We start from the raw sequence: 27,460 nt of genomic DNA, 5'->3' as shown, positions 1-27,460 counted from the left end.
CACTCAGCTCCAAGCTGGTCTGACATCCTACTGTTTGCCAAGTGAACACAAGTCCCTACAGTAGCCTGTGGGGGACTAAGGCTGTCTATGTGTACAGTGGGGAGGTCACCTGCTATGGTTTCCATTATAAGAAAAGATTTTGCTCAAAACTCTTTACAGAAAAAGCCTAACTCCTTGGCAAAGAATCATGACTTCCTATGACTTGGCCTCACCTACTTTTCCAGCATAAGTCCTGCTACTACTGGCTTGAACCACTTAGAGAGGCACCTGCAACACACAGAGAATGTTCTTTCCACACCTCTCCCTCCTTGGTCCTGTTAATATTTCTGTCTGGAATACCCTTCCCTGGCTAATCCCTACCTGCCCTTTAAAATTCAGCTCAGGATTTGATACAAAATGCAGCCAAAGAAATCCTCAGAGGAAAGTGCGTAGCCTTAAAATAATTCACTAGAAACCAAGTAAGACTGATAAATAAACTGATCTTTTAACTGAAGAATCTAGAAAAGAAGACCACCGAACAAACCTGAAGAGTATAGGACAAATTTAATAAGGATAAAAGCAGAAATCGTGGAACCCTGTTAAATTGTGGCTCTGTCCCTTGCAACCTGCAGAGCCCCAATTAATATATCATCCCTCTAAAATATTTTTTTTTACTTAGTTTCTATAAGCTGTGCAGAATAAGAAATCACAGTTTCCTGTGTAATTATGGTCTAATATCCTATAGCCTTCAACTCACAGGAAGTGCCTTCTAGTGTTTAACCTCCATCCTTCCTGCTGTTCAATGTGGTATATATGGAGGCGAGGGGTGTACCTGTTGAGTCCTTGAACATCCACATGGTGTCATCCTCCTCCTCCACAGGAGACCTGCTCTCTGACTCGCTGACTCGGCTGCGCCGGAGGGAGTGGGAGATGGGAGCCCGGCGGCGGCTTTTCTTGCTGAGCTGTACCCGGGTCTTGAGGGCACTTGAGTCGAGGACTGAGGTTTGCTTTGGGAGCAGTAGGGAGGAAGAGAGGAAAAACAAGGGGACCATTCACTGAGGGCACCACCCAAGAGAAGTGTGTGAAGCTTCGCTGATGCACAAGACCCTATTTAGGTGGCACACGGGCCAGCATTTCTGCATTTTAATACTTACCTGACACCCGAAGCCGAAATTTCTCCATGAAACAAACCATGTAGGTTGATTACAAGAATCAAATGAAGCTTGAGTGTCCTGGCACTGTGCCTGGCACATAGTGGGCACACAATGGAAATGCCTTTCCCCTCCTGGTGACATTATACGAGCATATAAGCGAGAGCAATGCTCAATGCATAGCAGGAGCTCCATACATGTTTGTTGCATGAACAACTGAAGACATCCCCTAATTAAATCCCTATACTCCATACCATGTCCATGTTTATATAGTGGGGTGCCCCAGGGGAGACTGAACTTGTGTCTTTCCCCACTTCTGTTCTTACCCAGAGGTGCCAGCTGACTATACTTAGGAAGGGGAATCCCCTTTGAGGCCCTACAGGGAGTCCCCCTCCCAAAGCAGTGGGGTTCTTTCTCAGGGGGAATCTGGGCAGCCATCCATAAGAGTGTGGGCATGAGGCTTTACTGCCAGGAGAGTGGGTCCCTTTTCGATTCTGCATCATTTTGATGTTGCATCTTCAGGAGGGTGGGAGGGCAGCCCTACTGTCAAGGAAGCAGAATGATGAGACCTTCATGTCTCAAGGGTTGATAAAGAAAGTCTGCCTGCCCCCTGCAGGGGGCATCCTCGGGTGGGGGAGGAAGAGGACAGGCGGCAGTCTGGAAGGGGCTGGAGCAGGAGCAGTTGGACCCGGCAGCTGGCATTGCCTCTGCTTGGCACCTAGAAAGCTGAGTTGTAAGGGCTGCTTCTGGGGACCCACACCTGAGGGGGTCTCCCCTTCTTAGAACGACTGCTCTCCGTTTACAGAGAGACTTGTACGCCCTGGCAGTAGGGACACATCCCACTAAGAGCACCTGGCAGGGTGAGGTCAGACTTCCTGGTCACCTAACAGGCGTGGGCTAGGATCAGCTTCAATTTGAACACATGTGATTGCATTTGAGGCTGTGGAGCCCATTCTGCTGGTCACAAGTGGATAAGGAAGCCGAGGCTCAGGGATGTGAAAGCATTTGCCCCAAGACACACAGCTGGTGTATGGCAGGCCCAAGCCACAGGCAGACGCCAGTCCCATCTCAGACTGTGCCCTCTGCACCCACACAGATTCTACCCTGGAAAGGGGCAATTCATCAGGAGATGCTAGTATGTCCCTTTAAGAAGAAATAAGTGTTCCCAACACACGCTCCCAAGAACCGACTTACATTGATAAAGGAGAAGTCATCTACTTTCTTTGTAGAGCAGGTGTCTGGCGGGGGCGGCCCCTCGGTCCCGTCAGTGGACTCCAGGTCAGTGCTGGAGCGGTCCACGCTGGTGCTCCGCTGGTCCCTGGGGCAGTCATGCTGGTCCCCGGCCGAGGTGGCCTCCGTCGGGGAGGACAGTGAGGACAAGCGGCTGCTGGAGGGCTGCTTCCACGCCGACGCGGCACTGCTGTCCGGGGACGGAGACTCAGGGGCCACGCTGTGAGGAAGGAAGGGAAGGAAGGAAGGAAGGAAGGAAGGAAGGAAGGAAGGAAGGGAGGAAGGAAGGGAGGAAGGAAGGAAGGAAGGAAGGGGACATGGTCATGCAGGCTGTTTCCGAGGACTGAGTATCAGGGTAAAGAAGGCGCAGAAAGTGGGGTGTGGGGGTGCTCTATACACCAGGAAGCAGGAGACAGACATCCCAGGAGAACCACCCTGGGCACACAGCCAGGTGCTGATCATGCCTCTAGAACACCTGGCCAGCTGTGGAATGGGAGGTTAACCTCCTGAATGAAATATTAACCTCACGGAAGATGAGGAACCTGAGGCACAGAGACATGAGGCAGCTGGCCCAAAGGGGCAGACCTGACTCTAGAATACACATCCCTGACCCCCTTCTACTTCCGGAATTTCTTCCCAGACCATATATTCAGGTACCACTTGGATAATGGGCATCACATACAATAGGAAATTTATAAATAAATCAAGTCCTTCCATTAGAAAGGCTCTCCCTGTCCACAAAAAGACCCCAAAGTCCAGAGCACAGGAAGCCCAACTGGGGAAGGGTGTGTGGGCACGCCAGACACCACCTCCCTGATAGGAGGGTCTATCCTGAAAGACACCCCCCCTCCCCAGTCCCCACAGCTGCACTCTTAAGCAGACCCTTCGACCCAGGGGTACTGGGAGCACAGAGATGCTTTTTGTCAGCTCTGGGATGATTTTATTACTTGAAATAGGCAGGATTTAGGGGTATGGGGTGGGGTTGAGCCAAATCCACAAAAAATAAGGAGAAATACCATCGAGGTGGCAGCAGATGGCACTGCTAGCTAGGGCTGGGAGCACAGCGGCTCCTGGGACTGTCCAGGAGGGGGCGATGCAGTGCCTCTAGGAGACAGGATGAGGCACCCACCTCCCTGGGAGATCCCAGGTCCCAGTAAGAGGGGCACTGGAGACCCAGAGAGAGAGAGTAACAATGGGCCAGGCCGTCCCACAGCCGGCTGGGGTGGAGCTGGGATTCAGACCTCCTGCCTCCTGAACCCGGGCCACCCTGGATAACCTTCGGGCTTCTGCCACGATCCTAGCATCCCTCCGAGCCAGGCTGACACCTGAGGACCTACAGGCCGTTGACAGTGGCCATAGTAAATGCAGGCAGTGTATAAAGCAATATGTATATGTCCTTATATCTGTAAACACACAGATATATTGAAAAATTCTAGAAAGACAAAAACATTACTGAAGGTTGATAGCTGTGTGCTGAGATTACTGGTGTTTTCATGTTTTTTAATTTGTGGCAAATATGCATAACATAGAATTTACCACTAGTGAGATACAGTACCTTTACAACGTTGTGTGACCATCACTACCAGGTAGTTCTAGAACATCTTATCACCCCAAAAGGAAACTGGTACCTGCTTAGCAGTCATTCCCAATCTCCCTTCCTGCCCCCTCTCCCGCACCCCCACAACCACTAATCTGCTTTCTGTCTCAACGGATTTGCCTATTCTGGATATTTCACATATCATTTGCTATTTTTAATACTTTCTAAATTTCTTTTTTACAACAAGAATGGTTTACTCTTACAATTACAGACAAAACAAGCTCCAGTAACTTGCCCAGATCCCTGCCCAGCTGCCCTGCCCCACGGCCAGGGGCCTCGCACACCCCACCTACCTCTCCCCGCTCTGGTGCTGGTCCCTCCACGTCCCATACTGGCTGTCGGCTTCCTGTACGAGGGTGTCGGTGTCCTTGGCCTCGGGGGGCCGCCTGGAGAAGCACTGTTTCAGCTGATCCTGCAAGGGAAGGCCAGACCGGGGGTTACTGTCAGGGAAAATGCTCAGAACCTGGTCCCAGCTGGCGCAAATCCTAACATATCACCGGGCTTAACCCGCCACTGCTCTCAGAGGTGGGTCCAGATGTCTTGGTGGGCGCTAAGTGACCAACCTTCCAAGTTTGCCTAAGACATCATGGGATGCAGGACCGTCGGTGCTAAAGCCGGGCAAACTGGGTCGAAGGGGCTACCCTCCTCAGCAAGCAGGGTTCTGCTGGGCGCTCCCCGACCCTCCTCAGTGCCCATCTGCACTGCAGCCAGGCTAAACTTCTCTCCACCTTGGATGCTCCCAGGACTTACCAGTCTGGTTAGGGCACCCCCCACATGCACCCCACCCAGGGTTTTGATGGCCGCCTGGCTTCCCCCCCTCAAGACCACCTGGCATAGCATCCCTGGAGCATTGAACTTGTGCCTGGTGTTCACCAAGCTGTGTACATATCACCTCGCCAAACTGCAGTCCCCCGGCAACCTATGAGGTGGAGCTTATCACAATCCCCATTTTACAGATGAGAACATTGAGGCTTAGGAGGTGAAGAGACAAAGTGGAACTCAAACCCGGGCAGGGGGCTTGGACCTGCAAGTCCAAACTGGTAACCACTGGGCCCACATGGCCTGGATCGCTTGGTTCTGTCACCACCTGCTCAGTTCCTGGTCTCTGTGCTCGACCTGGGCCTTTGGGGAGATGCTGGTTCCCACAGATTTGGCTGCAGGGCCCACCCGGGCCTGGCAGACGGCGGGAGCCCATAGATCTCCATTAAGTGAATGAACTGCTGGCTTCTCAACTTGTTCACTTGGGAGAAGACGGAGCAGTCAAGGAGAAACCAAACTCCACCCCCCTGGGCGGCCACTGGCACAGTAACAATTCAAATGGCCTTGGCTTCTGAGGTTTGAAGGGTGTTCCCAGAGACCATCTTTTGACGACCCGAGGCCAGGAGATGAGGAATATGGAGGGAGATGGGGTGAGGGGATGACAGCAACTTTGCTCCCAACTCCAGAAAGACCACTTCTATGTTCTATTTGAGGTCAGGAGGCATATTCTGCATATGCATAGCATTCATTTCTTGCTCAAAAACCTTCTATGGCTCCCTACTGTCCTCCTACTGAAATCCAACACCCCTTGTAATTGAGCCCAAAACTTCCTGTCCAGTCCCAACTCCCACCCCTACCCCAAACAAGCCCTCCATCGACCCTCCTGACCTACTCGCCATATCCCACCCAAACCTCGCACATTCCTGGCCTCTGGCTTTGCTTGTGCTGTTCCCTCTTCCTATCCATCCTTCCTACCCAGAGTCATGGCAACCCACAGGGCTCTCTCCTCCTCCTGAACTCTTCCTGCCTAACCCGGACTCACCTCTGTGCAGGCAAGTTATTAACTCAACAGATATTTACTGAGCACCTACTATGTGCCAGGCACTAAAGAGGGGGGTAGGATCACAACACAGATGCTGAGATTCTGTAACTGCTGATGCACCCTTCAAGGTCAGGACACTCTATCATCCTTGTTCCCCATGGAGTAGGCGCTTAGTGAGGGGGCAGGACCCTCTCCTGAGCAGCTTCTTCCTCCCAGAAGTGGGAGCGTGCCTCTTCCCAGCTTCTGTGGAACTGCCCTCAACAGAGCAAGCACACATGGTTCAGCAAAACAAGTGTGCACCCGGGGAAAGCTGTGCGTGACCTCCACCTCCCTTCCTGCTGCACAGAGACGTTATAGGGCTTCAGTAGGCAACAGTGGTCACCCCAAGGGCACAGATGCAACGACAGCTCCTACCACAGCATCTGGCCCAGTAAGTGCCCACCTCCCACCCATTCTCTTGCTGTCAACTTTTGGGGACACTGTGTACCCCATGATGTTTGAGGGATGCTGTGGACAAGATGCTCAAAAGGCTGCATTAGAGCCCAGCAAGCTTTCTCTGTAAAGGGCCAGCCAGTAAATATTTGGGGCTTTATAGGCCACCCTGTCTCTGACCCAGCTACTCCACTCTGCCACTGCTACCAAGAAAGCAGTGCAAGCAATATGTGAGTGCGCGTGGCTGTGTTCCAATAAAGCTTTATTGACAAAGAGGTGGCTGGCTGGCTGTGGCCCCTGATCTACAGCCTTTAGTCTGTGTCCCAGCACTCCGAACTGTGCCTGGCCTGGAGTAATTGTTGAATAAATGTCTGTTGGAAGAATATGTTCCTGAAAATAACTTTTTTCCAATGAGTAGGTGTGAGCTTCTTATCCAGAAAAGAGAATGGAGCTAGCGACGGGGTAGGGAAAGGAGAGAATATTATGCCTGTGTGTATTTTGGGGCGTCTGACACATCCGCCTAAGAAAGAACCCTGAGTCAGGGCAGCGCTTGGTGGCCCAAGATGACAGAGCGATTCTGAGCAATTTAAGACGTGGGTCCCATCCCCTCTGCAACTCTACACCCCAGCTGTGCAGGGAGCTCTGCGGTCATGGGGCCCGGGCTGGCGTGGGAACCTAGCTCTGTCTCAGTGCCTTCCTGTCCTGTGTCCGGGTCAGACCCGCACAAGGACTGGGCGGCAATGGTAATGACAGTGTCGAAGGCTAACACAGGGAGCTGATGGTGTGCCATTCACTTTGCCTCCCACTGTTCTCAACAGGCCTGTGTAGCAGGAACTGTCATGGACCCATCTCACAGGAGAGGAGACTGAGGCCCTGTGAGGCAAACGGGCACGCCCAAGGTCACAGTTAGAAAGTGGGGGAGCTGGGATTTGCACCCGGTTTGCCTGAGCTCCCCAAAGCCGCTGCATTCTCCTAGCTCGGGCTTGAAGGGAGGGGATCGGGTGTCTGGCCGGGCCTAGAATCCATGGACAAGTGTTCGCCCAAAGTGACAGGGACGCACGTCTGCAGCTGGTCCTCGGGAGGCGTGTTTGGTTTCGGTTGGGAGTGCCTGACAAGGCTCCGGGGCCAGGGCTGCCTTGCTGCCCCGAAGGTCTCAGAGGCTATAAACAGACACGACAGCTGGGCTGGGGGCCCAGGCTCTTGGCAGCTTCGTCACAGAGGCCCCCAGGCTCCAGGAGTCCATCGGGCATCAGAGGTGAGAGAGGAGGTGGCAAGAATAGTAATAACCCTGAACATTTAAGGAGCACTGACTGTGCCTGGCCCCGCATCAAATTCCTTACATGGACCATCTAGTTTAGTTCCATAGTAGATACTATTAATGTCCCCATTTCACAGATGAGGTAGCTGAGGCTGTGAGAAATTAAACAGTAACAACAATAGACACTTACATGTCGTTTATTGTGTGCCAAGTTGCCATATTTAGTATTCCCAACAACCTTAAGTAGCAGCTGTTATTACCCCCACTTTCCAGACAAGAAGGCTGAGGCACAGAGAGGTGAAGGGACTTGCCAAGGGCCTCACGAGTGAGTGAAAGAGCCTGATTCAAACCCAGGCATTGGGCTCTGAGTCTATGGCCTGTTACCTACCCCCTCCCACTCTAACAACTCCTATTAGCAATTTCACCCAGGAAACGCCCCTCCAGGAGACTTCTTGGTACAGTCTGCCAGCCACTGGCCAATGCTGGCCCCAGGTCTGCTTGGAATGTGCCCCTAAAACACAGCTCAGGCATCACCTCCTCCAGGAAGCCTCTCCTGACTGCCCCCAACCACAGCTGAACGGGGTCTCTCTTCGGGCCCCCACAGAGCACCCTGTGCCCAGCCATCAAAGAACTTAAGGTGCTGGCTGTGCTTGCTTCCTGTTTGACCGTCTCCTCCAAACTGTGAGCTCCCTGAGTGTAGGCACTGGGGTCTGTTAACCCTCAAACCCCAGTGCCAAGTAAAGAGATAGCCACTGTGGCTAGGGAGCAACTGAAAATATACAGATGAATGAATGAATGAGTGAACGAATGAATGAACGAACCCATAAATGATCCCTCTCTCTAATGTCTGTGATAATATTGCTGTTTAGTCACGCTCTCTTAATATATCTATATGCCCTTAATATTTAATATGCCCTTAATAGTTAATTTTTGTTACTTTTAAAATAAACCTTTTCCCCCCCTAAAACACCACGCTCAGTGTGCTGGCAACAATAAAAGTTAACTGGCTACTGTGACTTTCTTTAAGGTGCAAAATAGGAGAGATTGATTCACGAAATCCCCTAAACAATCAAGAACCTTCGTGCAGAGGATGGAAGGGGGTGTAGAACATTCCAGAAGTACTGAGATACTTTTGCATGAAAACGGACAAATTAAATTTCCCTCTTAAGTATAAAGCCCTATTAATAAAAGGTCCATAGTTCTAAGGTTAGGATGAGCCAAGGGAAAAGAGAATTGGGGGGCTTTTAAAAATGCATGTAATCTAAATGATAGCACAGCCATAATGTGGAATACTATTTATTTGTTAAAAAGAGCTGTTAAAAGGATAAGGCAGGTGTGTATGGAATGGGCCCCGAGATACATTATCAAGTGTATAAAGCAAGACACGAATTCCAGAGGGTGTGTGCTGCCGCTGTGGGGAAGCAATATAGACGTAAACACGTGAACGTACAGACCCTCAGAGGACAGGAAACTGAGTTGCTTGTCTCTGGGAGGGAACTGGGTGATGTGTGGGAGGGGCGGGGCGCAGAGGCAAACATAGATTTTAATTTACCTCTTTTTGTATTTTGTAACACTACGGTTAGTAATTTTTAAAAAATGTTAAAAAGTACCGTTCTACATAAATATCTGATTCTTTTGTTTCCCAGCTTCTCCTTTTCACGGAATCGGCTCCAACCCCGCCAGACTTGGCTCCTCCTGGATTCTTAAAACAGTCTCCGCCAATTTTGGATTCTTTTTTTTAACCATCACACGTCAAAACATCTCGCATGTTTATTTCAGGCCAGGGCTCAACTTGTCAGGAGACAGAATTGCAGCCTCGAACATGTAAGTGTGACCCTGGTGGAAGGCAGGGAGTGGTGTGACCCTCTCTGCCTGAGAACTCCACTCCTGCAGCGTCTCCTGCCCGTGATCAGTGGCAGAAACACATTCCAGTGTCATAACACTGCTCCCCAAGCCCCTCTGGTGACTCATCCCGCAGAGAAACGCACTCAAACACAGATGCACACACAAATATACACGTACAAATATATACACAAACACACATACTCAAATACAAACACACATATACACAAAATATACAAATGTACACACATGTAAACATATACACAAATACATATACACAAACGTATACACAACACACGCAAATATACACACATGCAAATATACACTGAGTGGCCAGATTATATATATATTAGAGGCCCAGTGCATGAATTCGTGCATGGGTGGCCAGGGGGAGGGGACATGGGCAGTTGGCCGGCCTGCCTGCTGATCGAACTCCTGGTCTAGGGGACAATTTGCATATTAGCCTTTTATTATATAGGATTATATAGGATATACACTGAGTGGCCAGATTATTATGCATTCAGAGATCATAATAATCTGGCCACTCAGTGTATACATAAACATATACACAAATATAATTACACATATACATAATACACACACAAATACACTTAGACATATACATACATACATACAAACAAATAGCACCGCTTTGGGTATCTAAGGCATAAACAAACCCTGGTTTATCCTTCAAGGGAACACGCTGCTGCCAGTAAAAACAATGAGGGAGAATGTTAGGCGCTGACATGGAAAGATGTCAAAGCCACTGTAGATAGTTCACGAAAATTCTGCCTTAAACTCCCCTGGGCCCCGAGATTAATAGTTTCCAATCCCAGGTACCCAAGGTACTTGAGGGAAGGAGGCACAAGGGTGACGAGGGGTAGGTGACAGGTGGCTTCGTGGAGGGCATGTGACAGGGCCCAGGCCTTGATAAGTGGGTCAGATAGGGACAGTGTGGGAGACAGAGAAGGCAGTGCGGGTGAGGGGTCAGGCTGGGAGAAGGTGAGGCGGGGGAGGGAGATGCTGTCTTCATTGCTATGTGGTGGACTGGACAGCCCCTTCCATCCCTGCTGCAGGGGAGACTAGACCCGCCTTACAGACAAGGGGCTGGTGTCTCCAGGCTGTCCGGGCCGGGTGAGGAGAGGAGAGCTCAGAGCACCAAGCGTGAATGGGGCGCCTCTTCCGCTGTAGGGGGGGCTGGGCAGAGGTAGGGGCTGAGCGTGGACGCCCACCACCCTCAACGGGCACGCTGGCACCCTTGTTAAGGAACATCAGCTCCAGTGAAGGAGCAAAACCAGTTGGGCTGACATTCCATCGCCCGGGACAGAGCCAAGGGCTCCCTTTCATTCTGGTGCCCAGCCCAGATTGTGGCTTTGTTCAAAGACCCTGCCCAGGGCCCAGGGCGCCGCCTGATGTAACTCACAACCCAGCCCTCGATAGGTAGGCCAGAGGCCCTGGAAAACGCCCGCCTGGATGCTATCTTTTTGGCTAACGCTTCATAGTGCCCAGGTTGGGGCAGAGCCTCGTCCCACAGGGTTCCCGCCTGCTCATCACATGGCCCCCTGGTCACAAGTTGGGGAGAGCGCTCTGGAAGCCGAAGCCGAGAGCTCCAGGCCCAGGGTCGGCCCCAGCACCGCGGAGCCAGCTTATCAGCTGGCTGCAGACTGGCGCACGGGCAGAGCCTGAGACCTGTTCAGGCAGACACTGGGCCTTGGCAAAGCCCACAAACAAAACAACGGCCTGATGGGGGAGAGCTGGGGCCCGCGCAGGCTTCAGGCAGTTGCAGAGCCGGGCACCCTCGGGGCCAGAGCTCACTTGGTAGGACTTGGAAGTCAGACCTAGCGGTTGTGACAGGCTCCCAAGGCTGCGGAAAGGTGCGGCCAGATGTCCAGCTGCAGAAGGGCTCATTTCTCAATTTGGGGGCAACATCCAGGCACTGGGGATGCCAGCAACCTGGCACTTGGGCATCTTGGTTTACCTTGGGTGAGCACGCACCAAGGCCAGGTACCCAGCAACATGCTTTCCTGCGTCAGCCCCCAAAGGGTCCTCCCACCAACCTGTGAAGTGGGTTCCAGTGTCACAGCTCCACTGGCCCAATCCCAAGCCCAGGGGCAAAGTGCATTTCAAACTTGGGACCTGCCGAAACCGGTTTGGCTCAGTGGATAGAGCGTCGGCCTGCGGACTCAAAGGTCCCGGGTTCGATTCCGGTCAAGGGCATGTGCCTTGGTTGCGGGCACATCCCCAGTAGGGGGTGTGAAAGAGGCAGCTGATCGATGTATCTCTCTCATCGATGTTTCTAACTCTCTATCCCTCTCTCTTCCTCTCTGTAAAAAATAAAAAAAATAAATAAATAAATAAAAAGAAAATAAAGCAAACTTGGGACCGGCCAGGTTTTAGGAAGAGAGCAGGTGGGCACACGGTGGGGGGTCTAGGGCAGGGCTCCCAACCTCAGCACTAGAGCACATGATGGGGCTGCCCTGCGCACTGTAGGATGTTTAGCAGCATCCCTGTCTGTACCAACCAATGCCAGTAGCAACCGCCCCTGCCCCCCACCCAGTCCTGACAACCCAAAATGCCTCTAACATACCCAATTGTCCCCTGAGGGGCAGTCACCCATGCTTCAGAACCACTGGTCTAGGTCATGCGTTCTCCACAGGAGTGATACGTCCCCTCCCCAAGGGAGTGAAAACTGGCTCTTGGGAAGGAGGTGAAAAATATTATTTATTATTATATTTTAACCCTTACCTGAGGATATGTTTTTATTGAGTTTAGAGAGAGAGAGGAGGGAGGGAGGGAAAGAGAAAACAAACATTGATGTGAAAGAGAAACATTGGTTGCCTCCGTATGTGCCCCGACTGGGGGTGCAACCTGAAACCTGGGTATATGCCCTGATCAGTAATTGAACCCACAACCTTTCGGTGTATGGGACGATGCTCCAATTAACTGAGCCACCCGGCCAGGGTGTAAAAAACCTTATTTCTTACTGCATACAGTATATATACCGATATGCAATGTAGCCATGATATAACATTTCATGGAAAGGCAATTAAGAAAAAATGTTGAAAAAGGCTCTTTAGGGAATAATAATGACCCTCCCCCTTCCAAAAGTGGATAAATAGTGGTGTAGGGCAACATCCCACAGGCAAGTGTGTTAATATTTCTCTAGCAACATGTAAGAATAGTCACATCACGTGGGATAAATAAATACTATTAATTACTTCACATCAGCACAATTGGTATGGGGTAGTTTTGCCTCAAATGAGAGCTTTGTGGATTGTGGAATGGTGGATTAGGGATTGCAACATGGTGTTCCATTTTATACAGGAGAAAACAGACGCCCAGAGGAATTATGCAACTTGCCGTGTTTGTGTGTGTGTGTGCACGTGTGTGTGCATGTGTGCTCATGCAGAGGGCTGGCTGACAGCGAGGGAGGGATTTAAGTGCCACACACACGGCCTCCAAGGCAACGTCAATGACTCTGGCGATGAACTTGAACTCCCTTAGCAACAAGCATCGCCTTAAAATTGCACAGGCTGTTTGCCTCTGTTCCAGTTACTCTTATTCTACTTCTAAAAGTTATTCCGATTATGCAGGTGGGTGACAATGAATGTCCAGCGATTTTTATTGTTATTTATAAGACAAAAATTTGACTGGAAACAACCTGAGTGTCCAAAATCCATTGGGGCCTGACCATATAAAATCAGCATAACCTAAAAAATGGAAGATGCTGTTGCCATTGAAAATAAGAATGCAGGTCCATTTCACTGACATGGGAAGTTAGTCATAGTAGAGAAAGATGACAGAAAACTGGGTACAAATGAGTTCAAAATTCCATTTTATTGATCTATTTGCATATATGCAAAAATATGTATATATTGCATATATAGTGCATTATATCATTATTACGTGCAATATATATTGCATTTATATGCAAAAATGTGTATTTAATATATGTGTATATATTTATCATATATTCATATATCCTATATAATAAAGAGGTAATATGCAAATTGACTGTCACGCTTTCACAAGATGGCTGCCTACGACCAGACCGGCAGGGGGGTTAGTGAGGGACGACCAAACGACTGAACAGTAGGCTGTGTGGGGCGACCAGGCTGGCAGGGGGGGGGGGGCTGGAAGGGGGGACCAGGCCAGCAGCGGGGGCAGTTAGGGGTGACCAGGCCAGCAAGGGGGGGCAGTTGGGGGCAAGTAGGCCGGCAGGCAGAGTGGTTAGGGGTGATCAGGCAGGCAGGCAGGTGAGCAGTTAGCAGCCAGTGATCCTGGATTGCGAAAGGGATGTCCGAGGGATCGGGCCTAAACTGACAGTCGGACACCCCCTGAGGGGTCCCAGATTGGAGAGGGTGCAGGCTGGGCTGAGGGGACCCCCCACCCATGCATGAATTTCATGCACTGGGCCTCTAGTATATATATATTTTGCATATGTATGCAAAAATCTTAAGAGATATAGACATGTTACAGGGTTATTTCTGGGGGGTGAGACATTGAGTAAATTTTTTAAAATTCCTTTTCGTCTATGATCTTACTTCTCTACAGTGAGCATGTCTGGGTTTTGCAGTTTTTTTAAAAGAGGAAAAGGATCTATAACATACCCAGCCAGGCAAGCACTTGCCTCCTCCCAGATGCCTGTCTGCACCTCCCCCTCCAGGGAATTCCTCAGGGAGGGTTTGGTGCCTCCCCCATAGGGTCTGGAATGTTAGCTGCAGACCATGCAGGTCACAGGGACTGAAGAAAAAGAGATGGCAGGTTGGCAGGAGCCTTGGGGTCAAACACACCCTGGCTCCAGTCTTGGCTCCCTATCACATAGAAGCTGTGTGGCCTTGGGTAAGTCACTCTACCTCTCTGAGTCTCAGTGGTAGCAGAGAACCACTTCAACATTCAGAGCTGATGCCAGCATTGCACGGCTAATGACCTATGTAAAGTGCTGAGCGCGGTGCCTGACACATGGCAGGTACTCAAGGAATGAGTGCTGTCATCATGATGCTCAGAAGTCAGAATCTTCTCTCTGTGGCTCTGAAACCAGCCGGAGACACAGAGGCAGCGTGATACCAGAAGCTTTTAGAAAGGAGGCGTTTTCCAAATTCTTGGTGCAGATCACTGCAGCGCCGACACCCGTCAACACCCTCTTTGAGGATGGGGCAGAACTTACAGGAACTGTGAGAATGCTTACAGCAATGACTGGCCTTGGCTCCCAAGTTTGAGAGTGGCCAGCTGGGCTTCTAAAGGGCAGGCCCGAGAGCACCTTAGGTTTCATCCCCCTGCTTTAAAAGGAGCCCAGATGGATCGACAGCAACAGTATCCCGATCGCCTCAACCCAAAACACCATTTCAAAGCCAGACCCACAGGCCAAGGTGGCAGCTGGAGCTGAAAATTCATGGGGATCACGCGCTCCCTGCGGTGAAAGAACCAGTTTCACGACTCTTTGGTGGCCTCTAAAATCTTAACTAAGGCGTGAGAAGGCTCTGGGAAGGGATCGGATTCTGCAGCTCGTGGACAGGGCTGTGCACACAGCTTATTTTCTTTTCCTTCTCAGGTAACTGGATATCAGCTCCATCTCAGCGGGTAAACCATTCTGACAGATTAGAATATCTACCTCTACGGGTTTCTAGTTGCTAGGCAACCAGAGGCAGCGGCTACAGAGCACATCCCACCCCCTACCCTACCCCTTGGGACTGGAACTATGGGAGGTTCTGCAGATGTTAAAGGTCTGCCCACAGAAATGCTTGATAAAGAATGTGTGGCTCATTAATTTTTAATTTTGAACAAATGACCATTTTTGCAGTGTTTTCTAGGTTGTGAGGTGCCTCCATATGATTCACCCCATTGCTTTTCTTACCATCCGTCCCTATGAAGCAAGGCTATGGTTATCCCATTCAAAGCCAGGGGGACTGAGGCTGGAGAGAAAGGAGGTGGCTTGCCCAAGGTCACAGAGCTAGTACATAGTGGAGCCAGGGGTCAAATTCAAGTTCATATCTACTGAACTCTGGACTTTGCAAGATGCCAGACACACCATGAGCTCATGGTGTAAATCAAAACCACCACGAGAACTCAGCTTTCAGGAAGTTGAAAAATGAAAATCCACTTTGACAGACCACTTTTAAGTAAAATAAATATGGGGAGATGCACAGCCCCCCCATCAGCTGTAAGGAGCATGGTTGGAGGGTGTAAAAAAGGGATATGCCAACCCCAAAGCCCTGGCAGTCAGAATTTTTTTTCTGATTCTAGAAGTTACACAATTTCCCTGTAAAATATAAATATAGATCTAGACATAAGATATCTGTTAACAATAAAATGTTATAAGAAAATAAATAACAACCCACAATGCCACCATCAAAGAGAATCACTGTTAAAATATGGGTGAATTAAATTTATTCCCTATCAGACTTCTGATCAGTATTTTATTTTACTTTATTTATTGATTTTGAGAGAAAGCAAGGAAGAGGAGAGACAAAGGAGGGAGACAGAGAGAGGGGAAACCATTGGCCAGCTGTTCCATTTATTTATGCATTCATTGGTTGCTTCTTGTATGTGCCCTGACCAGGGATCGAATCCGCAATGTCGGCGTTATCGGGACTATGCTCTAACCCAGCGGTCGCCAACCGGTGGTCCGTGAGGTCCAAAAGGTTGGCGACTGCTGCTCTAACCAACTGAGCTACTTGGTCGAGATGTCTGTTCAGTATTTTATGAAGCTGGGATCAGACTTGAGGGACGATGTGCCAGTGTGATAATTTTTTTACTGTCTGATTTTCCCAGGTAAGCTGAGGAGCCACTATAACACTTTCGACAACTGGATTGTGTTAATGTCATTTTTTTTAGGACAAGAGGAAACTAAGGCTCAGAGAGGCAATGTGATTTACTCAAGGCTGCACAGCAAAGAGATGGCATAATTAGGAACCAAGGCAAGTCTGTCAGACCTCATCTATACATCATACAGCTCTCCTCCCATCTCCCAGGGCCTCCCCTGTAACAGGGAGGCCTCCTTCTGATCAGGCTCCCTGTCCTGGGAGCAGGGCTGGAGGCCACAGCCTGCCAAGCACACAGCTTCCCATTCCCCCACCTCCCAGGTGAGACAAATCAAGGGGGCCTCAGCTCCCCCCTTCTTCCTATGTACCAGTAATTGCCTCTCTGAGCATCCCAGGCAATAAGCGTTTCTTTTATAATTGTTTTCAGAGCAGCATCCCCAAATTTCCAAATAAGAAGAGATGAGCACACATTCTCAGGGGACCCCTTAAGACTATGCCTAGACCCTTTATTAATAGTTCCTTCACTGCTTCTCGGTCAGGGGCTGGTGTGGAGGGTTGGGGGGCGGGGTAGATGGCTGGGGCTTCTCTCTGGTCTAGCACTGAACCTGGGTTTTCCTTTCCCTTGGAGGGAAGAACAGGTGGGGGCGGAATTCCCAAACACTGAAGCAAACGTCTCCCTGAGCTCCCTGGGACCCTCCTGAGACAGCCGGTAGCCGAAGAGCACCCTAATTCTGATGCATATGCATCTGGTTCACAGCAGGTGCTTGATAAATGCCGCCCACCTGGAGCCACCCAGGCCCCAGGGTCCTCTCAGCAGCACTTCCGTGAGCTGGGGAGAGGGAGGCCTACACTCCTTTAAGGAACTCTGAATTCCTTTGAAGAACTCTGGTATTGGAAGTGTTTTTTGTTTTTGTTTTTTTCACTAATGCAGGTTGGCAGTCCATCTTGAGGATGAACCAACAGATGAATAAGTGGAAATGTCAGAATGAGAAATTGTGCTGTACTTGGTAATGGGTATGTGTTCAACCTGGGGCACCTTGATAAATCCAAGAACCAAGAAGAGTTACTCCAAAGGGTGGCTCATGCTATAGGGAAGGGGAAAAAATGGGCCTGTGCAAACTACTTTCCACAGACGAATCCATAAAGTTCATGCTGAGACTATGGCAGGCAGGCTGTATTATGAGGCTTACATATTTGCAGCCTCTCCCTGCAGAAGGTTTATACACCCCTCTTAAATGCATGTATGTTCATGTGACTCACCCTAGCCAATGAAATGTGAGAGGAAGTGATGTCATTTGTTTCCAGGCAGAAACTTTAAGAGTCCATGTTCACTTTCCCTCAGCAATATGCTTGGCCATGTCCCAGGAAAGCTGTTCCATCAATCTGGGCCCCAGACTGACAATGACAGGAAACACAGACATAATTAATGTCAGTGGACAGGTGGAGCACTCAAGAAAGAAACTTTTTTTTTCTGTTTTAACCACTGAAGTTTGGGAGTTGTTTGTTACTGCAGCATAGCCTTGCCTACCCTGACGTATTTCACTTGCCGTATTTAAGAGTAGGGCTTTTGAGGCAAACAGGCCCATTTCTTTGCTTTTTGTCCATGTGGTCTTAGGCATCAGTGGCTTACCCTCTCTGGGTCTTGGTCCTCCCCACTACAAACCGTTCACTTGCTGGAAACTTCCCCTGCTATTCACAGGTCCTGGCAGGTGGACAAACTCTCCCAGGAAGAGATGCGTGACTTTTATTTTGTTTTGAAAGAAAATCACTTGATGAGAACCTGACAGCTACTGTCACTGCACAGAGTTAGGGAAACTGGTAACTACACCTATCTTGCTTCCTCCAGCACATGTCCAGTAAGCTCTGAAAATCAGGCAGATATACAATGGTGCACCGAAAGACACAGAAGAGATGCATCTCAAATGTCCTTATTACCCGCTTCTGTTAACCTCAATTACTGGCTGTTGCTAAATTCTGCCAGACCAAAGGCCTCTGGCCTTTACAGGCAGAACGCACGGGCCTGATAACGTGGGACAGAGAACTCCAGGTGTGCAGTTGGTGGTTGCTGCTACTATGGCTGCTGACATCCACGCCATCCTGTCCCCGGATTTAAAAAAAAAAATACATAGTAATAATTTCATGTTGGAAACACAACGCGTTACTCTTCAGAAAACAGCAAAATGTAGAAAGTCAGTAACAAAACACCATTGGTTGCCCATGGCAGACATCAATAATCAATTACAGAACGGAGCTCAGACAACCACAGGCAGTCACTGTCAGTCATTTAGAGTTAGCAGGTGGCTGGAGATCTATTTGGTACCCTGCTGTTGGCTTACCAGCTGATTACCTTTTATCAGAATCATGGGATTACGGGACTGAGAGGTATCTGAGAGGTCATTCTAACTCTGCCTCATATGAGAGCATCCAGCCTCTGCTTGCTCTCCACCAGAGACGGGAGACGCCCCACTCCACATTCCCTAACATGTGCTATGACTGTATAAACTGAATAGTTACAGCCTCGGAAATGTAACCCAGCGATGGAGACTGTCTATTCTGCTACTAGGAAAACGTCCTTGTTTGTTAAGTAAAAATCCCATTATTGGTCCAAGTTCTGCCTGGGAGACACAGATGTGCTTCCTCCCCACACCCCAGGGAGGTCTGCGGGTCTGCCCTGAGCTGTGTCTTCTCCGGGACACACAGCCGGGCTTCTTTTGCTATGATCAGAATGCACAGGAGATGCTGGCATGTGAAAGGGGCTCAGAAACCAGGGAGACGAACTCGCTACAAATGGAATAACGGAGGAAAAGCAGGGGCATGATTTTCTCTGGCCCGCAGGATCCTGCCAGAACCAGGACTAAGTTCCCGGTTTCCTGACGCCTGGTCTTAGGCTGTTTCCATGAGCCAAGCTCCAGATTCACATCATCCCTCTCCTCTGTGAGGACAGGACCAGAAATGCCACCATCTGGCTCGGTGTGGAAAAACTATGGGCTCAGAATCCTCTAGACCTGGGTGCGAATTCTGATGTTGACTGGCTGTGTGATCGGGGAAAGCCCCTTAATGGCTCTGAGGCTTATTTCTTCATCCAAAAAACAGGGATCATAATGCTAATGGTGTGTGCATGTGTATGTGTGTGAGAGAGAGAGGGAGGGAGAAAGAGAGAGAGAGAGAAAAGGGAGTATATAAAAGAAGAGAACTAAATGGGAGTTGTATGTAAAGGGCTCATACCATCTGGCACAGGAAGCCCAGAGTAGCTACAAAAGGAAGATCAGCTCCCTCCCCTCTTCCTCCTCTAAACGGGGCCGGGCAGTTTCCATGCAGAGCTCCGTTAGCTGCAGAGCTTATACCCTGGGTGGCATCATGGTCATGCTCACAGGCTCAAGTCCAAAGCCCTGTGTCTAATGCCAGTTCTGCATCCACCCAGGCCACGACCTGAGCAGGTCATTTCACCTCCCTGAGCCTCAGTTCCCAAAACTGTACAGGGGATAACAGCACCCCCTCGCAAGGTGTTTGTAAGGATTAAACCACCTAAGCATGATAAGCACTCGGGACAGCCTGGCACCCAGTGAGCCCTCGGCAGAGCACTAGGCAGCTCTCCCCAGGGACATGGAGGATGAAGGAGGACCCAAGGGGACAGCAGAGAAGGAGCTGACACTCATCAGGCAGCCACGGGAGGGGCAGGATCCCCTTCTTTCGGTGGCTGCCACTTTAATGACATCTAAAGTCATTATTATGCCCCCACTTCAGAGGTGTTAATGAGTCGCATGTCTGGCTGCGAGTCTTGGGACTTCGGGAGTGGGAAGGAAATTGCCGAAGTATGAATGTGGAGGGAAAGCCGAGCAGCACTGCTCCAGGAAGCCATGCAGCATCCACATAACCACAAGCATTCGGATGGACGGCCAAAGGGCCGGGATCCCCCAACGATGTGTCCATATGAAGGAGTGGCGAGGCTGGTCACAGCAAACATATAATCCCAATGCTGTGGCAAATGGCAAGTCGGCGACCCTCTCCTGACTGGGCTGTCACACTATGACAGGGAATGCATGTGATGATGACTATGATCATTGCTCACATTGACAGTGTTTGCTAGGAGACATCCTCCTATGTGCTCTGCCTGCATCAGCTCTCTCTATATATACAATCAGTATCCCCATCCTACCTAAGAAGTCACTGAGGTTCAGAGACGTCAGGTGTTTGCTCCAGGACACAGAGTGGGCAAGTGACAGATGTGGGGTTTAAACTTGGGCTGCCTGACGCTGAGCCTTGTGGCCACTACAAGGTCCTGCCTGGCAACGCTGCAGAGCACTCGCCTTGGCTCTGCTGCCTCCTATCTCGGGGTTCAGCGCACGGAGGTTACCTCGGCTTTACCGCTGGCCACAGGCCCCAATCTGGTCTAATGTGCCGGTAACAACTGACGACAGCACTTCCACTTAGGTCTGCCTAGGTCAGGGACACTTCCTTCTATTTCCAGGGTCTCTGAGGGATGCTTTCATTTCAACAAATTGATAAAGAATTCGAAAAACAAAACGCTAGCACTTTTCAAAACAATTAAGAAAGTCATATGCAGTCACAGGGCTGTAAAGGGAGTAGGGAGATCTCAGGTTCTCTCTCTCTCTTACACACACACACACACACACACACTCACACACACCAGGAGGGCAGGGTAGGTGGGGAGATGGACACCGCCCTCTTGCAGTTCCTGAACTGCGTGCCAGGCGAGCCTGAGGTAAACATGGAATCCAGCTGCCAAGCCCTCAGGGCATTCATTAATTAAACTCTATGGATCTGCTCTGTTCCCGGAAACCTCCACTCATTTCAATAATAACTGGAGGCCAACCAGACTCAGGATGTACAAACAGCTTGCAAGCTCCTCTGCCAAGATGGACAACAGCAAAAAATCCTGGGACAGGATGGCCTCAGAGGGGCTCATGACCTTGGCCAAGTCTCTTCCATCTCTGAGCCTTAGCCCCTCCTCCAACCAAAGGGGGATGGGGTGCCTAGACCAGAGGGAGAGCTCCTCTTCTGGAATCTTGGGGCCCTGCTAGGCCCATCCCATCCACACTCGGATGACATGATTTACACAGCCATACACGCATACACCCATCTTCCTCTCTGCCCAATAAAAACAGAGGAGAGAATAAACGAATGTGGACTTTATAAGGCAGCTTGCAGAACAGAGTCTTTTACTGGAAGCCAAGGTATATCATTCTAGAGGGGAAAAGACTGGGCCCATTAGGAGTGTGCTATGCAGACACCAATTCTGTCCTGAGTGCTGAGTGCTACTAACCCCTCATTTGGAGGCAGGGCCCCACCCCATCCCCAGACTCAGCATTCCTGAGGGCAGGTGCACTCCCTACAGTGACACTTCCCGTTCACGCCCCCCTCAGGTCAGCCAGCGAATCCATAGCACTTCTGGGGACTGAGGTCTCAGACCTCCAGGCACTCCAGGATGCCAAGGACCATCTCTGGAGGTTCCTGAAGTATATCTGCATGGTAAAAGGCTCTGAAAAGTCCTGCATTAACAATATTGTTTAACCAAGTGATTTTTCAGTGTATTTTCTCTGGTATTCTTTATTCATGGGACACCTATCCACGTGTCAAGTGTAGCAAAAAATCTGGGAAACTCCCAGACCAGAAAAGTGAGGGGGAGACCAGGAATCGGGATCCTCGGTGGGGGGTGGGGTTGGCTGGCTGAGCGGTGTCTTAAGGTCCCTGCCCCACCCTGGTGTCCAGGGAACACATCTGTGACTTGTCCACCCTTTGACTCATCAACTCCTTTACACCCCTCAGGTCCCTCCCAGCAGCCTCTTGAAGCATCTTGCAGACAAGGAAACCGAGGGCCTGGGAGGTGGAGGAAGTTGCCCTGAGAGGTGACTTACTTTCTGTTCTGCCGCCCGGCCCAGTGGCACTCAGCCTGGCGGCACCTTGGAGGCATCTGGGAGCTTCAAAAACTAGCTTCCTGGACAGCGGCCCAGACCAATAATGTCAGTCGCCTGAGAGGTGGGGCCTGGGCACCTGCATTTTTGAGAAGCTCCATTCCCTAGCAATGGTTTGCAAATTGAAAGGCTGAGAGCTTTGCCAGAGCAAAGGTTTTGGGAATGACCCACCCTGCTCACAGACTCTGTGTCTGGTTAAATCGCATTCATTTAAAACAGGTGGGGAGCCAAGAGGGAGCAAGTGTGTCGTTTTGTATGTTTTTTAAGCTTGACTTAAATGAATTCTGGGAATAATGCAAAAAAAATGACAGCCACTGCCGCCACCTCCATAATCGAGACCATGGCCACAGACATTCCCGAGGGCAGCCATCACGCTCAGCAGCTTTACCAGCATCACCTCAGTCACCCTTAGAACAACCCTAGCAGGCGATGCCCCGTCGCCCCTTTTTGGAGAGGAAGAACCCAAGGCACAGAGGGGCAAAATAACCCACCACAGCCACCCAGCAGGGAGGTGGCCGAGGTGGGAACTGAACCTGAAACCAGTCTGCCCCACACCTGAGGTGCCTCAGTGAGGAAAGGGATGGCATCAGTGTCACCTGTTCCCAGAGGGCAGCGAGAAGACCTTCTTCATGAGCCTCGAGGCCCTCCCTGAGCCCGCCCCACATAACAAACAAAACAGGACAAAAGCGACAGACAGGCAGGCAGGCAGCCAGGCTGAAGGCGGTCCCCAGAGCCAAATGGTTTCCCGGGATGACATCAGCCTGAGCCAGTGCAATGGCCCCTTCACCTGACCAGCCACGAGGCCCAGTAGCCTGGAGGGTGACTTCACCCCACCTCCCCAGAGGGAATGAGCAGCTTCCAGCAACTGCCAGGCCTGGAGGGAGAGGAGCTGAACCCAAGACCCAAAGCACAGCAGGTCCCCTGAGAAGCAGCGGGACCTGCTCAGGCCCTGGAATCGGGCACCACCTGTGCAAGGTACCAGGTACACGCTGGGTATCCTGTGCATCCAAGATCCCGAAATGGGGTCACATGGGCTGGGCTGAAGGTAGGGTCCCTAGATGTGCTCTCCAGGGGGACAGCACCCGACTGGGAACCCAGGAAAAGGCTCAAAGCTCAGAGCTAGAAGTCTAAAATGGAAACAGCCTGTCACTGCGTTGCAGCGTGTCACTGGCAAGGCACCTGCCCCGTGGGAACATCTTGCCTCTGGGGAGGGCAGGGGGTGGCCTCACAGCACCCATTTTACATTTCCCTTCTCCTTCGTTAGTTTTAGAAAACTCCAGCCCGGCCAGTGTGGCTCAGTGGTTGAGCACTGACCTATGAACCAGGAGGTCACGGTTCGATCCCTGGTCAGGGCACATGTCCGGGTTTTGGGCTCGATCCCCAGTGTGGGGTGTGCAGGAGGCAGCTGATCAATGATTCTTTCTCATCACTGATGTTTCTCTCTCTCTCTCCCTCTCTGAAATCAATAAACACAAACACACACACACACACACACACACACACACACACACACGAAAACTCCAGGCAAAATCAAGGAGTCCAATATATTGCAAGGATCGAGGAGCAACCCTAGTTTGGGGTGCGGTAGGGGCTGAGGACCCTGGACCCACCTCTCTCCTTCTGGGCCCTCATTCCCATGAAAACCACGAGCAGGGTGAAGCTTCTCCGCCTCCTACATCCTGCAGGCGGATCTGCTTCCCCGGAAGGAACATGCTTGGAGAGCAGCGGAGAGAGGGGCTCCCGGCCCGGAGGATGGGGTCCCTGTGCTGCGGTGCCAGCGAGGGCACAGGCAGTGCCTGAGCTCTGAGCGGAGGCCCAGACACCTGGGGAATCTGGGAGCGGGAACCCACCTAGGAATGTGTGATTTCCCAGTCACCTCTGCCCCAATAGGACACGATTCTTTTTTAGGAATGCACCTTTATGGAGTCTTTTCAACAGGTTTAAGTTTTCACGGTGTGGCCACTCTTTTTTCACACTCCTGTTTCATACATTTTGACATCACAGCCAGTCAAGTTATGTAATGATGATTACAAGCACAACTGGCCTACAGAGGGATGGGATCAGACACAATGGATCTCATTCACCCACTCGTTCACTCAGGAAGTGTTTATGACGCGCCAGGGGAGGAGGATTGACTGGCAGGAGCATGAAGGAATTTTCTGGGGTAACGAGAATGTTTTAGATCTTGAGGAAGATGTGGGTTACATGGGTCTGCACTTGTCAAAACTCAGCAAACTGTATGCTTAAGATATACATACAAGCTTGGCTGTGTGTAAACCACACCTCCAAAATATCGACTCATAATGTTTTATGTATTTGTTCATAGGATTCTTATAACATAGTGAATATAGTAATATTAATACCCATACTGAACATGTTTCAGAGCTAACTCCAAGCCAAGCATTATCCCAGGTGCTTCTCATACGTCAACCAATATATCCTTCATGACAACCCTGTGAAGTACTATAATTATGCCCATTTTAGAGATAGGGAAACCGAGGCACACATGCCTACATCACACAGCTAGGAGACTGCAAAGCTGGGGTTGGAACAGACGCCATCTGGCTCCAGAGCTGTGCTTTTAGCCACCAAACCAACTTTTTCTGATTCTCAGCAACCCCCAGGCTGAAAGGAGGGTGAAGTATGTGAATGCACCCAGACTGTGCCGGGCAGGCAGCTGGCCCTCAGCGCAGGTTAGCTGAACACATGAGCAGAGGATGGGATCCACCTAAAGAGCAGCTTCGGGCACCTCCCTTAGGCAACACCTCACATCGGCTCAGAGCGATTCCACACGAGCTCTCAGGAAGGCTGCCGCCTCCAACCCCGCGCAGCCCCATCAACAAATGCCTGTATGCGTAGCACAGCTATGAGAATCTTGGGGTCCAGCAAGATGGCTGATGGGGGATAGCCACAGATATGGAGCAGGGGCACCCACATAAAACTGCGGTGGCCTGAAGAGGGAAAACACACTGGGGTTTCTGTTGCTCAAGGTCTTGATTCTCGACCACAACCACAGACCATGAGTCTTCTGTGATCCTCATGGGGAGAGGACAGCCGTGACTCCCGGGACAGTCTGCCACCGCACAGAGAGCTCCATATCTACAAACCAGAGCTCTCCAAACCAAGCTCCTAGCAAACCCACAGCTCCACGGAGTTCCAGCCACCCACCGAACAAATTTGGCTGGTGGCCACCTGGGAGCTCAGAGTCCATTCACACCTTCATCTATGCATTCATTCATTTACTCATTCATTCATCAGATATTCACTGAGTGTCACGAGTGTGCCAGGCACAGTGCTGGGCTCCAAGGATGTGTAAGTGCGAATACTTCTCAGTATTGCTTTGTGGTCTAGCAAGAACTGCTGGGAAGAATTTGGAAGAAGGTGCAGAGACACCTCAATGAGCAGAATGGTGTATTAACAATTCGTGCCGCCATCATTTGCTCATTCACTCATTCATTCATTCATTCATTCAAGCACATGATGTTTGTTGAAGCAAATCTGCAGCAAGCCCTCTGTAAGGTCATACTGTCTATGAGGGCTGGGGCCACCTCTGTCTTGTTCCCTGAGGGATCCCTGGGCCTGGCACACAGATGGTTTGCTGACTGGGGGCACTGCTTTCAGGAATTGTTTCTCCAAGGGTTGTGCCCACATGACAGTCTCCAAATGGGACTCACGTGGGGCTCTGGCTATACTGCAGACCCCTGAGACCCCACACCTGGGACTCCACTCACCAAACCAGTATCCAAGGCGCCCACTAAAGTTTGAGTTCAGTCCTCACGGTTTAAGCCCCCTTTGTACCCAAAGACACAACAGCTCAAAGCAGTCAAGACCCTTGGCCAAGGTCCCAGACACAGGAGGTATCAGAGCCGGGATTCAAACCCAGGACTCTATAACTCCTGCTGTTTCCCCCGCCCCCACCCCCACCCCCCACCCAGGCTGTCAGAAAACACTCTGGCAGCACAGACGCTTCCTCAGGTCAGCTCTTCAGCTCGGAAGCCTGGCAGGGTTCCATTCCCACCCCCGGCACGGCACTGAGCTGTTGAAAATCCACAGGGCTCCACATTACATGAAGAGATTAGGAAACTCATTAAGCTGAGCTCCGAAGGCCTCCATTCTTTTTTTATCCCTCCCCCAAGAGGGCTTGTATTTATGCAAGAGAAAGGAAACAACAGCCAAGGTAGGAAAACCTCCAACTGGTCTACCCTGAGCCTCTTCTTTAACCCTGCACTGCTGCCTCCTTCCTAGTTAGCCATGGCTGTTAATGACCCCAATATGCTTTCCCATCAAGTAGCCATGGGAGGCAGGAGGAAGGGAGGAGGGCACAGGGCATGCTGCGAGGGTGGGGAGCCCAGGGGAGGCTGGGAGCCACAGGCTCTGTCACTGTAGACCAGGCCCACCAAACAATACATGCAGATGGGGGGTCATTCTGGTGACAAAACAGCACACTTTTAGGGGGAGGCTTGACCTTCAAACTCCGATGGAGCCTGTGTCCCTGCTCCATCATTCCAGATGGAGGCAATGGCTTGTGCCAAGGCAGGGAAGAGGGACGGTTATCCCAGAGCTGGGAGCAGCCCCAGGCGGCTGGCAAGGAAGGCCAGGTACAGTGAGCAATCATGATGATTAACTGTAGCTACTGAGTGCTCACCACATGCCGGAAGCCCCGCTGAGTGCTTTACTCATCGCCACGCAGGATTCTCACTACCACGACTTACGTATTATGATTCCCTTTTTACAGATGGGGAAACTGAGACCCAGAGCCTGTGCTACAGAGAAGGGAATGGTGCAAAGCTGCACAGCTGGGATCATTTTTCGGAAAACTTCCGAAAGGTGTGAGTTTTTCTCATTATTTTTAATGCCTCACACAGCTGACTGCAGAGTTTTGCAAACAGTAGCAGCTCAGTAAATGTCTGCTGCTCGACTTTGAAGGACATCAAGGTTGAGGATCTCATGGCCTCTGAATGCCCCAACTTTGAACTTAGAAATGTAAGCTCCAGCCCTGGGTCTGTTACTGACTTGCTGTGTGACTTTGTGTAGGTCTCTTTCCCTCTCTGGGCCTTGGCTTCCCAAACTGTGACAGGAAAGGGTGGACCGGAATGATCCAGATGTGCTGACAATCAAGGCTCAGGAGCAGCTTCCGGAGGAGGGGTAACTCCATGCCGACATCCTGCCCCTCACGACCCGTTTACACTTGCTCCCAGGGCTCGTATAAAAACTTTCATGGGTAACGAAGCAGCCAATATTTATTCTGCACTTTCTAGGCTCCAGGCCCTGTGCTAAGTACTTCACAAGGAGACAGGCTCACAGAAGTAAAGTCGCTTGTCTGAGGTCCCACAGCTAGTTAGTGGCAAAGCTGGGATTCAAACTCATATCTGCGTTAAAGAGAAAGCCAAGCTCTTAACCTGACTGACCTAATTCTACCCGCATCTCTTTTATTTTTCTTCAATCAAGAAAGGACAGCCAAGAATACCAAATCTGT

At 50.6% G+C, this 27,460-nt stretch overlaps 1 protein-coding gene across 1 annotated transcript in view; it reads right to left on the bottom strand.

The window, feature by feature from the left end:
• KIAA1671 (KIAA1671 ortholog) overlaps positions 1-27,460 on the bottom strand; it is a 92,320-nt gene that overhangs the window by 6,891 nt on the left and 57,969 nt on the right. Inside the window, exons 5-7 of the mRNA XM_028146830.2 lie at positions 4,251-4,369; positions 2,325-2,580; positions 812-986 (exon numbers count right to left, since the gene is read on the bottom strand). Coding sequence (XP_028002631.2) covers positions 812-986; positions 2,325-2,580; positions 4,251-4,369 — 550 coding nt within the window. The remainder of the gene's footprint in view (positions 1-811; positions 987-2,324; positions 2,581-4,250; positions 4,370-27,460) is intronic.

Source organism: Eptesicus fuscus, chromosome 23 (genome assembly GCF_027574615.1).
Source record: "Eptesicus fuscus isolate TK198812 chromosome 23, DD_ASM_mEF_20220401, whole genome shotgun sequence".
NCBI lineage: Eukaryota > Metazoa > Chordata > Mammalia > Chiroptera > Vespertilionidae > Eptesicus > Eptesicus fuscus.
The sequence above is the reverse complement of the archived record's forward strand: the minus strand, read 5'-3'. Positions and strand labels throughout refer to the sequence as shown.